The sequence below is a fragment of the Coturnix japonica genome, chromosome 3 (genome assembly GCF_054131305.1).
Source record: "Coturnix japonica strain WE chromosome 3, WE-NBRP24, whole genome shotgun sequence".
In the NCBI taxonomy this organism is placed as follows: domain Eukaryota; kingdom Metazoa; phylum Chordata; class Aves; order Galliformes; family Phasianidae; genus Coturnix; species Coturnix japonica.
Window position 1 is genome coordinate 50,066,979 of NC_140665.1, and position 15,868 is coordinate 50,082,846.

The window sequence follows — 15,868 nt, forward strand, 5'->3', positions numbered from 1 at the left end:
TAGTTTCTCATAGCCAGGGCAGCTGTACCATTCCCTGACACACATTGTGCTGGCTCAAAGGCGAAGAGTGGAAGGGATCTCCCCAGCAGGGGAAGCAGTGCCCCAAGAAGGATGCCCTGTGACAGGACCAGAAGCCAGGGATGAAAGTTGCATCGGGGGAAGCGCTCCCTGAACACGCACACGCAAGTGCTCTCCGTTCAGTGAGTACTGTGCTCAGCACCTCTGTTGCCAGCAGCACAGACCCAAGATAACGGTACAAAATGGGAAACTTTAATGCCATCAAGTGCCTTCCTTTAAAGCGAAAACCAACGACCAATGAAAAAGGGGACATTTCTGAGGTTCCTGTGAGGTGCTGACAACACATTGCGATCACAACAAACACTTCATAAGGTTTAAAGCCGCGAGCTGCAACATTACTAGAAGAAAAAAGAAAAGCGAACAGATCGCGCATCGGCAAAACCAACCTCCCCATCCCACAGCCGCACCCAGCCCGACCACTCCGTGCCCCCTCCCTGGGGCGGCCGCGGCTGCCGGCGGGGCGCAGGAGGCGGAGAGGGGAAGGAGGGAGGCGCGGCGTCCCGCCCGCCCCCGGCCCTGCGCGGCCCGGCCTCCACCGCCCCGCAGCCAGGCGTCTCTCCGGGGCCGGGACCAGCTTCTGCCGCCGCTGCGCTCCCCGGCCCGGCGCTGGGGCAGCGGCAGCGCCCGCCGAGCCGCGCCATGAGGTGAGCGGGGCCGAGCCTGAGGGGCGGGCGGGGGACTCGGGGCTGGGCGCAGCGGGGGGCACCTGCCGGGCCGGCAGCCGCGCCGGTGAGTCCGCCGTCGGCGGGAGAGTGGAGTTTACCTCCTTGTATTTCTTGGTTTTGTTTATTTATTTGTTTCCCTTCACTCCCCAACTTCTTACGAGCCGCAGCCCCCGCCCCCTGCCGCTACACGAACCCCCCGCCCGCCAGCTCGTCCCACTTGTCCGTGTGCCGCGCCTGTCGCAGAGCGCTCGGGATGGGGCTGGGGCCGGGTGCAGCCCGCTCCGACTCGGGGAGCACAAAGCCCTCGGAGCTGGGTGCGGGCCGGGGGGCGCAGCCCTCTGCCGTCGGGGTTGTGCCGCGCGGCGGCCGTGGGACCGCGGCTCAACACGGAACTGCTCTCGGGAGCTGGTTTCCGCCTGGGGAACGGCTGCGGGTCCCATCTGTGCCCACCGCCCCGCTCTGAGCGCTGCTCCTGCCGCCAGCCGCACCGCAGCGCCCTGCCCGGCGGGTTCTCACCCATCTCCAGCGGGACAGCAGCGAGTTGCGGTCAGGCGCTGCCTTCTGGGCGGACGTGCTTTCTTTACTCTGTACTCTGGGGGAGGAGGCATTTGCCGCTTACTGCTTTTTTGCTTTTTTTTTTAAGTACCTGAGTCGGTTAAATTTTAACTTTCAGTTTTGTTTTCTTCTTTTTTTGATCTTAATTCTGTCGAAAGTCTGCGTCTTACAGCGCAGTGACAAGTAGTGCTTCTGGAAGGGTGCATTCGGGACAGCCAAACTCATCCCAAGGGCTGTTGCTTTACATGTGTGTGACATGGACACAAGTGTGGAGCTCGTTGCAAAAGGCAATTGGAGAAGATATCTAAATTACCTAAATTATTTGGTGAAGGGTGCAGCGTAGTATGTCTTTAAAATGGGAGGTCAAATAGAATGTTCCATTCTCACCTGGCATTCTGAAACTCATAAGGAACTTTGCAGGACAAAATACAAGCTATGTTTTGGATACATCTTACATACACCATGCGTATACATTATATATCCATGTGTATGTTTATCTCACCTTGGTGATAAGTGTTTTCGATAGGAAATACAACTAGCACACACATCCTCCTTCCAGGAAGCGGCAGGAAAGGATGTGTGTGGTGTCACTGCCAGATGAGCAAATCCCGCTCTGATAGAATGAGGAAGGAAGAGGCACCAGACCTGTGTGGTCCCTGGAGCCCTCAGTGCTGAGGCTGTAGGATTGCCAGCAGCACGTGGGGCCTGCTGCTCCGTTCTACCAGCGACTGACAGAACACGTGTTCCGGGTCCCAGATGCCTAGTCATGTGTGGTGGCACCAAGTGTCAAGTGGTGCCCTGCTGACTTGGCGGCTGCTCCTGCATTCTTTGTGCTGAAGGCCCTGGGAGAGGTGGTGCTGATTTGAAGCCGGTAGCACGGCTGCGATGCCTTTTGAATGAGAGGCCTTCAAAGAAGAGGTCTCGCTTTCTCCCTTACTTGCCCAATCCTCAGTTAATCTCTTGAATGCACTATCACTGGCCTGGGATGGAGCAAAAACGCCACCCCTGGAGTTATTCAAAAGTTGTGTGGATGTGGGCATGGCAGGGGTGGACTGGTGGTCAGGCTAGGTGTTCTTAGAAGTCTTTTCCAACTTTAATGTTTCTATGAGTCTGTAATTCTATGGCCTGTGGCTGGGAGGTGCTGGATGCTGCTCCTGTACAGTGCTGTGAGTAATGCAGTGTGCTGTGCCAGGCTGGTAGCAGTGTATGGGATGGGAGTATGGATACAGTGACAGGATCAGTGACAAATGGTGTAATTATTGTTTGATACTGTGTGCGCTTGTTGCTGAGGTGCAGCTATGCATTAGGTATATTTTCCACCATTAGTGTGCACTTAATTGTCCCGCATTGTAAGTCAAAGCAGTCAAAGGCTCATTTGCAAACCTAATGGGAACTAGTGCAGATCCTGGAGTAGTATGACTGTGTAAGAGACTGATTGCTACAGTGTTCTCATTTTCACATGGTCTCAGAAGACATCTCTGACATGTGAACAGCAGCTAGTCATTCAGATTTTATGGTAAACACTGCATGCTGAGAAAATGGGATTATTTGCCTAAGAAGTAGAAGATGAGTTGAATGGGAATAAAAGCTAGAAATGATGTGAGAACTGCCAGTTTCCGTGGAGCTACACATCATATTGAGAGTGGCAGTGGGAGGCTTGGAGAGCTGTGTGCTTATATGCTTTCCTGCACAACATGAATTACCTCTTAAGGCAGAAAGGGCTGTGGAATCAAGTACTTAGCTTCCAGGCTGAAGCCTTAGGCGGGCTTCTTCAAGATATATTTCAATTGCTCTGCTTTTAAAGTAAAATGAGTTAAAGTGCTTTGAGTGCAGGTCTGCCAGCACCTGTTTCTTCTTCCCCTGGCTGTCCTGCTAGGGCTGTATGGGAGGGAGTAGTGTAAGGTTGTTCTCTGAGCTGCTGTGACATGGCTATTCTGCAGTGTGTTGCAGGGGCCAGGACCTGGGACTCTGTCCTTTCTATTCTTTCCCTCAAGCACTTAACTTTGTGGCCTATGATTAAAACCCGAAACCATCAGCCCGTACCCCACCCATAAGTGAATTCACACTTTACACTTTGGGCAGACTCTGCTGATGCTGTTTTTTATAAGTTTCATTTGTTCAAGTACTTCATGTTACACCTGACTTTGTGGGCATAAATAATCCCGTTCATTCAGGGTAATCTTGCTCACAAGATGTTTGCAGAACTGGAGTGTATTTAAAGCATGCATTGCCAGCGAGTTCCCTCCTGGCTCCACTGAGGTTTTATTTTAAGATGTTGCTGCTTTCTAAGATAAGCGTGAATAAAACGAGACAGCTCCAAATGCTAAGGGAGCAGTGGTCACATACTTCTGCTTAAGCACGTGCCACCATACAACCGACCACACCATTTAGCTGTCACTAAACCCATTTCTTTTTTTTGCATGTGTGTGTGTAAGCAGGTAGGAAATCTCTTTAGCATGATGCCAAGGATACTGCTATTCTATGGCAACTAGCAGGAAATAACAAGAGTTACAACAGAATGAAGGTCAGTCTCCTTGAATTCTGCTTGGGAAAACCCTGGAATTTGACCATAACATTTAACTCTGCACATCCCGAGGATACTCAGATATTTGGCTTTTGTTGGTGGTTTATTTTATTTTATTTTCTCTTTCTTCAGTGCATCCTTTTAAATATGGGCTATTTGAAATTTGTGTTGAAAGCATGTTTTGGTTTGCAGATATCTCGAACAGGAAAAAAAGATCTGGATCTTTGAGATGATAATATAAATAGATATAAATGAAAATTCTAGTTCTTGTCTCTGTCAGTGAAGAGCCTAAAAGATTAGCCATGAAGAGGAGGGTCTGTGTACATTTTGTCTTGTTCATCTCAATCTAAGGGCTGCTACTGGGGTCTAAATGAGCATGTAGGGGTGTCTCAGGATTAGCATCGTCTCCTGCTAGGACCGGCACCTGGTCCTTACTCTCCAATGATTAAGTGTTGGGGAAGACCTCCCAGATGTGCCTGGACCCTGTGGACCCCACAGGGTCAGAGAGCAAGTGCTGACATTCAGCCCAGCCCAACTGCTGGGACTCAGTTCTCCTGTTTCAGTCATTTTCTCCTCCTCCCATTCTTTGAGGAAGCTGTGACTAGGTCTGTCCAAAGAGAATATTTCTCCATTGCCTGTTAGATGCGTATATCCTGAGGAGCAGCAAAGTTGTCTCTTGTGTATATTGAGGTATGATAGGAGATTGTCTATCCCCTACAGTACCTCAGTCTCGCCTAGGTTGGCACTGTTCTTTTTGCCTTAAGTGGGGCTCCTCTCAATAGAGAGAGGTATCTCTCCAGACAGCACACAGAGCTGCTTTAGTGCTAAATGTTGTTGCTGACCTGCCTGACCTGTCCTATCACAGGTACTGTGTGTAATGTGGCTCACACTGTTCATCCCATGGCTGGCACTGGGCATTGTCTATTTAGTGATGCCAGCTGTTGGGGAAGGCTGCATGTTGATGCTTTGGGAGCACTAATGACTCCTGTATAGCCAGGTTCATTCACAGATTAATAACGAGTTTGATTTCATCCTGTTGGAAGGCACTGTCCCATCCTACAGTGCTCTCAAACAACCTTGTGTTTTTGGTTCATTAACTGTCACAGCAACTGTACCGACTTAGTTTAGCCAGTGTTATTTCAATCACTGCAGCTGTATGTGATCTATGACACTCGTTTGGCCTGTCCCGTCCTATCCTACAGGAATAAATAACTTTAGAACTAATAGAGCTTTTTAAAAGACTAAAATGTGCTGTAAGGCTTAGCAATAAGCAAGTGATTTATAAAGCACTAGAATTGTGTTTCGCTAGTGCCTTGACAGATCAACCCCCAAGGAGAACATCAAGTATCTAAGCATTATATTGTCCTGGAATAATAAACAATTGAAGAACCAGTCCAGTACACATTAAAAACATAGCTAAGTTAGTCTGTAGTTTTGTCTTCCAAGAGGAGTCTGTGTGTTCAGTGTCAGGTGGAATGACCTCCAGAGCCATCTCTGCACCTCTGTTGTGCTAAGGCTGTGAGCAATCAGAAGACAGTGATGATATACAAAGGTGTGGAAACAGACAGTAGGCAAAGGAAAGAGAGTGACATGCTGGAAAGTATTAGGTGAAAGAGTTTCTAAAAACATAACTGAAATGAGACTGAGGAAACAAAAGAGAAACTGTTAGACGGAAGAGCAGATTTGTTTTTTCAGTGTAGGAAGTTCAAATATTACTTAGTTTTCGGTAAGTTTTAGCTATCAGCTCAGCCTCCTGTGCCAAGAGGTCTCTGGAGACTTTTTTAGTGTTACAAACTCTGCATGGGCAGTGCAGGATGCTTTCTGGCCTTTGGTATTTTCTCTCTGTCTTTGTGGTAGTCATGGCTCACCTGCGTTGTTGAGTGAAGAGAATGCATTGAACCCCTTCCAAGATTACTAACATTTCTAAGCAATTAAATCAAGGATCTGAGAAGAACCAACATAAGCTCTTTTCTGCTTCAGCTGCTCTTAGAAATATCAGCAATCACCCATACTAATTAAACAGGTGACTTAATACCTCTCGCAGTGGAGCGGCAGCAGGTGATTTGCCCATTGAAACACTACCTCTTTGTCTGCCCAGTGCTCATCCGGGAAAAGCTTAGGGTTGCAGGCCAGCGTGAATCCAAGTGCACTCAAATAAAACCACTCCTCCCCACGGTTCTTTCAGAACGCTTTCCATGGAGGAGAAATTTTTACAGCTAGTACACGATGTATCCAGAGTGAATGCATCACTTGCTTCTTGCAGACCTGGCAGTCGGGACAGGCCTTCTCATTCTGGTGCTGCCAAGCGCTGACAAGAGATGGCTGTTCTCCCTTGGCCCTCGGGGGCGGGTGCTGATGGAGCTAGGAAAAACAGTGTCAGGTGAGGATTTCCAGTCTCTGGGGGCTGTCCTCTCCCAAGTGAAGGACAATGAAGCTTAGAATTTCAGCAAAACGTGACACAGCCTGTAGTGCTGATACACAGAGTCAGTGAAACTGATATATTTCTGCCGAATGTTTTGGTTTCGGCAGCTGAGTACGTTCAGGCAAAAATAAGTTTTACTGGAAATATTCTGTCTGGTTCACGACTCGTTTGTTTGTATGAACCTGTCAGTGTTCACAACACAAGTAAATAAGCAGGCAAAGCTAGCGTGCTGTTACTATAACGTCTGTAGAATGTAGTGTTCTGTGGCTCTGAAGAGTGTTCTCTGCTTTTGCCTCTGTCAGCTCAGTTGGAGATGGGACAGTGGTGAAACGCTTTCCACTGCTATAGTGTTTTGGAAACTCTTCACTTGGACTTTAATTTTTGTTTAGAACAAAAGATTGCAGAGGAATTTTCAGTATTTTGGAGGTTTCAGATGGATCTTAATGATATTCTTATCGCTGTTTGTGCCCAGCCAGGCTTCTGGGCCATATTCTCATGCAACAGCTGCCAGTGACAAGAATAATTTTCACGCTTGGAAATCATCTTTACTTGACCTGTGCACGTTTACATGCTGTTCTTCACTCTGAAATAGTCCTAGTGTGAGTGAGTGATAGAATCATCTCTCTTTTTAGTGCATGAGTTTACTCTACAGATTTTTCTGCTGAATCTGCTACAATCTGTGGAGCTTTTTGATTAATAAAAATGTAGCCTAGTTTTAACGTGTTTGTTGTAAAAAATGAAGAGACACTGATGTGACCAAACCAGAGATACAGACAGAGAAGAAAGATAAACAAGTGAATAAATTGATTTCCACTCTTTGTCTTATCCCACAGTAAGAGAGAAGACTAACTCATTTTTCTTCTGTAGGTTGAGCTTAGAACTTGATTAGTCAGCATTATAGCCTAAATCACAGAACACTGGTTTCTGCAGGCCTCAGCACCCATAAATATTTACGTAACATCATTTATTACCATTTAAAATCAATTTTATTTAAAATGATATTTTGACAAGTATGATCTTCAAAATTTGAATGCATGGGGTTTGTGGGATACCGTAATTGAGATCGTTGTGAAGAACTGGGCTTTCAGTTTGTCCCAGCAGAGCAATGACTCTTGAATAATAGCGATTCTCCCTGTGTTTTGTTGTTCTTTTTTAAACACTGTAGTGAAGTTGGAGACTGCAGTGTCATGATGCAATGGGTAAAGTATATCTCAAAGCTATTTAAGCACTGGATATTGGGCACTTTTGGCTAACCCTAAGTTCTTCTACCTGCAGATTATGTTGATACAGATTTTGTACATCACTGAAATGATCTTTTGATAACTTGAGGTGCAGATGTCAAGTGGATTTGGGTTTTTGTTAACTCACTGGACCATACTAAATAAATGTTTTAGATGTCAAAGTTGGAGTTGAAGAGGTCACGCAACTGAGTGAAGAACTAACAGCAAGTGACCCATTGGTGAACTTCTAAGGAAAGGTTAGATAGAGATCACGGGATTTTTTTCTAGTTTATTGTCACAAGCTTTTTTATATAGGGTAACTTTTAATTGAAGAAATAGCGTGTTCCTGTACTTAGTATTTACCCATGGTGCACCAAATTTCATGTAGTAATTTAGTAATGATATGGGAGTTGATGGTCACTTATTTTTAAGTATTTTCTTCATTCAGTGGAGGCAGCAGCTTGAAATTATCCTTTACCAGCCACTGCAGAGCTCTTTACTATTGGCCTTGTTATTCTGATTTCCTAGTTCCAGCACTGAAAAAATAAGCTTGCATAGAAAAGAGCCAATTGCCTTGCATTTATTTAAGTTTCAGTCTTGCTAGAGAACAGACCAGGACTACGTTACTGTACAGGATGAAGCCACAAGGCTGGAATTTTAAATAAACACACATTATACATTTAATGCCACTTTATTTTTATTTTTGGATTACTTGAGTCACATGCAAGAAGTGCCATAGGACCCCCAAGGGGTTTTATGTACTGTACAGTTAGTAAGAGGGCTTCCAATACAGGCCTCTGAAGGAAGAAATCTAATTATAACTGTGCTACACACTGTCAGTCTGGGAAAACAAGAACTTCAGCTCATCTTTAGCTGACAGTGGGGACCAGCTTTTTCTCTTTACTGTACCTGAGTGGTAGGTTATTGTGCTGACTATGAATGGTGATTCACTGAATTGAATTTGAATCTGTATCTGCTTTTATTCAGCAGTGATCTGTGAGTCACAGCTTGCTGATTTTTGGCATTGTCATATGGTTTCATAATCAGAGGAAAAAGGAAGGAAACAGGTAAATAATATTTGGGAACATACGACTTTTGTTACTCGGTTATATATTCATTCTTAGGAAGATTTGAGTTTCTTTATAGTTGTGCACCATGGGCATTCCAAGCATACTATAAAAACAGAACCTCTAAAATTAAAGTACTTTACCAGTAATAATAGTACAAAAGCACCAGTATTTTCTACCTGAATTCCTTTTTCAAGTGAAAACTTGTGGTAGTTTCTGGATGAAATGATGCTTTCCCTGCACTGAAGTTTAAGGCTATTTAAGAGTAAAAGCAAGACTCAGGAAGTGATATTTGACCAGATAAACTGAACATTAGTATTTACATAACTCGGCAGCAACACTACACTGAAACAGAGGATGCATCTGGATCATGTTGTTGATATGTGCAGAGTTTGTGAGTGTCTGAAACTGGGAGTGTTTGAATCAGTATCATCAAGGCAAGATGTGCAAAATGTTGACCTCCTGATGGCAAATCTATTTTTATGATTTCCTGAAGTTCATTAAATACGTATCTGCCTGTTCTGGTCACAGGTGTGATTGTGGCAGTAGTTGGGAGCATGTGGGCCCACTGCCTCATTGGTCTGCTGGTAGATTTCCTTCATCGTTTTTGGAAAGCTGGCAGATTATGGTATATTAATAGCGAGCTTGTGAAAGGAGATGGAGTTAAAGGCAAGGCTTTCGTAAAACTTCTTTTGATTTCCAGGAATTGACTCCTTAAGGTAGGCTCCCCAGAGAGAATGCAGACAAGGAAATCTCCCTATCGATCTGCCCATCTGTCAGTGGCTGCCCTGCCCAAAAGTGAGTGCCTATTCCTAGAGGGAAGATTGGAATTGGAGCTGAAAATGATGAGAATAGTTTAGCCAGTGTGTTGTGAATGAATGTCTCACAGGAAAAGTGCTTTTTCACATGACTACATACAAGTGGGTTTTGTGTTTGTTTTGTGCCAGCTCAGTCCTGAGTTTCAGCTAGGAGACCAGAATCCTCTCCACAGACTCATTGAAATGGAAATGTTTCTGCCCTCTGCTGTGGAATGCAAATTATTTTAGGAATGTTCCTGGGTCTTGGGGCTTTTTAAAGCTCACACTTTAAAGGCTTTTTTAGCTTTTTAAAACTGATTCTCAGAACAAAACAAGCCTCTAGAAAGATAATTGGTGCCTTGATCTTGACCCAGCAAAATACAGAAGCAGAAGTGTAGGTTTATCTTCCCATGTACAAACAGTTCCCAGTAAGTCAGTGGCGGTTAGACATGGGAAATGCAGAAATTCTTTTCTGGATCATGGTCAAAAAGCTGAGGACTTTGCAAAGCCAAATGACACAGAAGCCCTCAGTATGGAAGACCAGCGCAAGATACCATTTGGTATAATGCTTTTGCTATTTTTGTAGCTTTTGTTGCTATCTCTATTTAAAAATACCAAGTAAAGACCCGTACTTTCTTCATTGTCTGCTGTGTATCTTGCTGACCAAAGTAGACCAACATCAAGTGATAGAAGGTTTGGAAAATGATGAGAGACAGCGCCATATATCAGAACAGGAAAAGCCTGCTAAGGAACAAAGATTGGAATTTTTGGATCCTTGTGTTTCTGGTTTCAAGTCACTGGATATAAAATGGATTTGCTTTTAATGAAAGTTCCGATTTTTTTAATATATTTTTCTTAAACTGAAAATAGACTTGAGTAGATTTGGCTCATATGTGGACCACGTTTGATGGTGCTGCATCTTAACGTTGTCACAACCAGGTTAGAATATCAGTTGGTGGGTGCAAGGAGTGAAAAGGCGAAGAGTTTTGAGATAGATTTCTAGAGTTGGGACACAGGTGTTTACGTGTTTATAGTACATGCCTGAGGCATACAGGTATGCTGAAAGTTAAGCGTGGGCAACCGATTTCTATTGGGGGGGAAGACAAAGTCCTTCCCAATTTAATCTTGATATAAGTAGGTTAAGTGTGGTTTTCCTGTCACGTCTGTGCATGTGTATTTTAGAGACATCTGCAACTGTTTTCCTTAGCTCAGATGTCTTGAAAAAATGCCTTTACTTGCATTTTACCTTTACTCAGTTATAGTGTGATAAAAGATGCTTAGATAAGAATAAGACATCTGTCTTTACTTGAGACTATTGTGGGTCTGTAACAGGTTGTACTGCACATTCTTCAGAGTTATCTGAAGAACAGCAGTGTCCCCTTTTTATCTGCGTGAGGAAGTGGAGAGAGGATTTCACTGCATCAAGAGGAGACTTACAGCAACTGATAAACTAATGCATCTCTCTGGTATGTGGCGTGATGCTGAGGTGCATTTTTGAGCCATATGATGTCAAATCATTACTTCTGATAGTAGTTCAAAAGTCATCATCCAGGTCTTTTTGCATGACATGGTTATTATCTCTTGCAGACTGCGTGTTCTCTTGTCATTGGCAGATGATGTAGGATCACGATGCAAATGCAAGAGTATCACTCATAGCATGTGTTAATATGACAGCTGTTCCCATTGCAACTGCTTCTACCTGGCTCATACACGAACATACTTCACAGCCTATTCTTCTCCTCCACAGGCAGCACAGAACCCATCCTCACTTCTTTTACCAGTGCATAAGTGCTCCTTGCCACCACAAAGCACTGAACTCCTCTTCATCCAGCAAGCCTGTAACCCATGCTTTACCCTCTGTAAACACTGTTAACTATCATACCTTCAATTCTTACTTAGGATAAGCACATAAATTTCCTGATAATGAAAGAACACAAGAACCTTGGAAGACTTTGTCTCAAATTAATTGTAAGAGCTTCAGTTTCCTTGTATGGGAAACATTTCCCACTCTGTTTCTTGTCCTTTATGCCCTTTCACTGATGAAACATGTCAGTATCTGAAAGCAACCACAAACAACTTTTGTCTTTGTGAGCAGCATGGCAAGTTTGGCTGGTATACCTGCAGTGCTTTGTGTGAAGGCTGATGTGGTTTACAAGTAGTAAAACCACAGAAGATTGGCCAACGGGAATGTTAAACTGTGGCCAGCATGGCCAGAGGCCAACCACCTAAGTTTAGATTGACAAGTGGCCAACGTGGCCAGAAAACACCAGGCACTGTGCCTAGCTGGCACAGCAGAAGAGGCTGCTTTCACTCTACATGTGCCATTCTGTGTGTGTTTTCATCTTCTTGATTGAGGGGCAGTGCAAGAGGTACCTTCATATACCAAAGGGCTGACCTTGAAGATGGAGAGATGGTGCCTTTCTGTGGCTAGGAGGGGAGGCTGTGAGTTTGTGTTGGGGGTAAGTGCAGGAAGGGTCTGGCTCAGCTTGTGAAGGAGCTTTTAGTTCTGCTTACACTCCCTTGCTTCTGCAAATACTCCTTGCTGCACTTAACTTCACCCTGTCAGAGATAACATGACTGACTGCTAGAAGAGGAGCAGTTCCTTGTGTTGGTGCACCCACTGCTCTGTTGCTCAGCGAGTGGCTTGTGTTTTTGCAACTGGGATGCCCTTAAGGAGTTGTTTGCTCTTGGTCTGCAAACTGTGCTCACCAAGAGCAGGACTTGGGCACTCAGATATTTTATTGCTGCTAACACTTCATCAGAGGACTGTGTGGGGGAAAAAGGAGAAAGTTTCTGAAGCTTTGAGGGCGTATGGAGAAACATACATTGGTAACTTATGGTTATCTTCTTCATAGTGCCCTGGTGTCTGGGCTGAATCTTCTGCAACAGTCTTATACCTTCGAGTTCATCCAATGTGGGCTCTTAGGAGTAGAGTACAAAGTCACTTGCTTGTCCTGGTAAGCATCTCTAATATTGTGAGGGGCAGCAAGTGGATAGCAATATCATTGTCCTTTGAGTCACAGACTGATTCCTTCCTGGTGGACTGCAGTAATAGGCAGCCCTGTCAGCATGGGCAAAATACGATCACATATGGAAGCCATTGAAGTCTACTGTTCCCCCTGCAAGGCCTACATTCACAGAAATTAATATCATAGACAAGTGCCTTGCCCTTAGCCAGAACTGAGTCCAACTGCAAAGTTACTTGCAGAGTTCAAGTATTTTATGGTTAGTAGAAATCAGGAAACTTGCTGCTTAGAAACCTTGCTCTCAGCATGACTGTTTGCATCTGGGAAAGAGGGCTTGTTCATGTCTCTCTAGCATCCAGGCTTCTTTACTGCTTCTGTCTCACATCTTTTGTCTTAGAGTGGAACTGCATGTAGACAGCTCATGCTAAACTGTGTATTCACCAGAGACAGCTGTTTTGGCAGAAGATAGAAGTTACAGAAGAAAAGTTGATGCGTTGGCACTTCTGTTTCATACATTGCCCTCAGTTCCCTTGATCTCAGACATAAAGGATGCGCTGGCAGTCTGGCTGCCAGTTTTCTGCCTGGCTTCTTGTAAAATGAGAAACAGCAATACTGTAGGACTTGATTCATTTGCTTAAACATAAGCTTCTAGAGTTATCTGAGATGCCCTGGGTAATCCTGCCCTCCTGCCTGTCCAGGATGGGCTCATTTTCCTGTGCACCCATCATTACGTCTACCAGCCTCATGTGGGTGCTTCAGATATCCTAGGGCATCTCAGAGGGCACTGGATGCTTATGTGTGAGCAACTGAAGCATCTTTCCTTGTAGCGACTTCCCTGCTGAAGGTCTCTAATGAACTGTTCCCTCTCAGTATTATCTCCTCGATGTTAGGGAATATATGCATGCCAAAAGTGGGAGTAATCTTGGTTCTACACTGAAAATTAGAACTTCTGAGAATAAAGACTCAGTATACCCATCAGCTACCCTTCACCCCTGTTCTCTTTAAAGAGCAAGACATGTATTTGTCATCTATTTTGTGAGGGCAGCATGTGCTTGAAAGGCTTGGCTAAGTATGTGGGAAGCAAAGACCAGGCACCTCTGTATGTTTCAAAGTCAGAACTCTTCCAGTTTCAGAGTGGAACATCTAAAAACTGTGTTTTCTTACATGTTACCTTTTATGCTAGAATTGACAATTTAAATCCATGGGAGTTTGATTATGTTGTGATGAGATGCATGGTAACATAGTAGCTCTGACTCACTAACTTTGTCATGAACTTAGGGCTGGGTCTATGTTCACCTACAAACAAGATTATGTAAATTTATCAATTGTTAACTTGATAATGTCATCAGCATAATTATTCTGTTGCTCAGTAGCCGTGATCTGTACACACACCATTGAGTAAATGATGGGGTAATGCTCATTGTGGCTTCTTGTCTATCCAGGGACAAGTGGTATGTCCTCAAGGACCTTTCTTGGCATGTTATCCTTATTGGGCCGCTAGCTCCTCTTTTCCTCGCTATGCTCTACATTTTTCCTATCTTATCTACTGCTTCTGTATTCCACGTGAGTCTGTTTCCTGCTCAGTTCTCATTCTTTGTAGTTTGTTTTTCTTCTATTGTCTTCTTCCAGGCTCCTCTACTCTTGGTTCTCCCAACCAGATCCAATTAATTTGGAAGTGACTAGCAATCATTGTACCTTTGAGCCATTTCAGTCAGCACCAGAATACCATTGCCTCCACCAGTGGGAAGTTTTCACCCTGAATCATATACATGCACCTTCAGTCCCTACCCAAAATTTGGATATGGCAAAATGGCATATGCCGATGTGATTCTTACTGTTGCTTGTGAACCCCCTTATTATTGCCTGCCTTATTAGTTACATTGCTTCAAGCAGCCATATCCACGCATTGAGATTCCACAATGGTAGACACTGCTGAGACAACTACTACAAAGGCAGGCTCTGCTCTTAGTATAAACTCTCTGATCATAATATTTCAAGAAAAAAAAAAACAGTGGGTGAATGGGAAAGGAACAGAAGGAGCAGAGTTCAGCGGGAAACTAAAACTCTGCAGAAGTCTTTCAGGAGTGCAAACAAAGTGCCTTATCCTGCGTGTAGTTAATATTCCCTTTGACTTTGCTATGAGGATACTTAATATGAATACCAGAAACAGCAGGCTTAAACACAAAATGGCACGCAGTGGGGTAAAATACACAGTGCCTGAAAATTCTGTTTTTATAATACATGTTAATGAAGAAGCAGGGTATCGCAAATTGTTCCAACTTAATTAACATGCATTACTTTAATGTTGTCCGTTCAAACTGTTTATGAAATGAACTCATATATTAAGGAGTTAATAATAGATGGATTCACTATTTTCCTTTGCTAATGGATTTTTTTTTTTCTATTTAGATTTCCCTAGATATGTTCTCTCTGTTTCTTAGAGAACCAGAAAAAAAGATGTGCATGGTAACTAGCATGAATTTTAAACAGGAATAGTGCTACTTCAGAAAACTGATCTTCCTTTTTCATTTATTTTATGTAGGTTTCCTATGACTGATCTGTAAACATGTCCGCAGACCTGCTATGTAAGTACATTCCTGTCATCTCACAGTGATTTTATTGTACCGTATGTTTTTATCAAATTCCCAGATGTGCTCATGGTTGATGTCTTTTATCTTAAGTATAAAGTCTGCTTTTACATTTGCGTTTCTTCTGAGACATCTGTGGAACAATATTACCATTATAATCAATGGGATTATTCTTGGAGTGAGGCATGACTTAATATGAGTAAAATTGTAAAAATCTGGCTCCTGCATAAGAACAATCCGATTCATTGAGGCTTTAAAAATCACAATTCTGTTTAAAATGTTTAATCTCTCTTTTGCACAAATACTAGCCCAGATTACTACCAAGAGATATGCTCGGGGTGTTTAATCACTTTGTCAATTTAACTCTTGTGTTTTGAAGACATCATTATCTAGATCACATCTAAGTCTCACTCCTCATCTCAGTTATCCATTATTCTTTTCTTATACTTTGCTGTCATATCTTCAGTAAAAACTCCTTCTTGGTTCTGCCTAATACTCGTTCTCCTGTCACTGCAGCCTATGCTATCTGCAGCATTAAGCGTATTTTCTGTGCCTATTGCTCCAATTTAAGTACTTTATTCTGAAATCCTTCCAGTGCCTCAACTGCCCTTTTGGGAGCCCATTTTGTCAGTCTTCAATCCCTCCTAATAAAGAACAAGGAAAAAAAATATACTTTTGTCGATAACTGTAATCAGTTAATAATTAAAAAAGCAGTAGCAGCTGACTGGTAAATAACAGCTATTTGTGGAGCTGATATATTTACTTCGAGCTATTTCAGAAAGCGATATTTTTGATCTTCATCTTCCAGCTGGCAGTTGTGCATCACGCTTGAGTTCTGCTTAGATACAGAAAGAACTCTCAAAGATTCATAAGGAATGTAGTATGGGTGACTGTTTCATATACAACAGGCAGAACTGCTGTCAAGAGTGCGTTATTAAAAAAACGGAAAGAGTAGGGTGACTGCACATAAGTTCTGCTGTGAGTCA

At 43.6% G+C, this 15,868-nt stretch overlaps 1 protein-coding gene across 5 annotated transcripts in view; it reads left to right on the forward strand.

Annotated features, from left to right (window-relative positions):
* Positions 1-620: 620 nt before the first annotated feature.
* Positions 621-15,868, forward strand: part of PLAGL1 (PLAG1 like zinc finger 1) — a 37,671-nt gene continuing 22,423 nt past the window's right edge. For 3 of the 5 annotated variants that reach the window (XM_085543508.1, XM_085543511.1, XM_015858282.3), the window contains exons 1-2: positions 621-722; positions 14,837-14,879. Coding sequence is in view for 2 of the 5 variants with exons in the window: in XM_015858282.3 (XP_015713768.2) it covers positions 14,861-14,879 (19 nt within the window). In the remaining 3 variants the exon portion in view is untranslated. Of the gene's footprint in view, positions 723-13,775; positions 13,858-14,836; positions 14,880-15,868 lie in introns of those variants that run through there. The other 2 variants (XM_015858284.3, XM_085543510.1) reach the window with 2 other exon arrangements.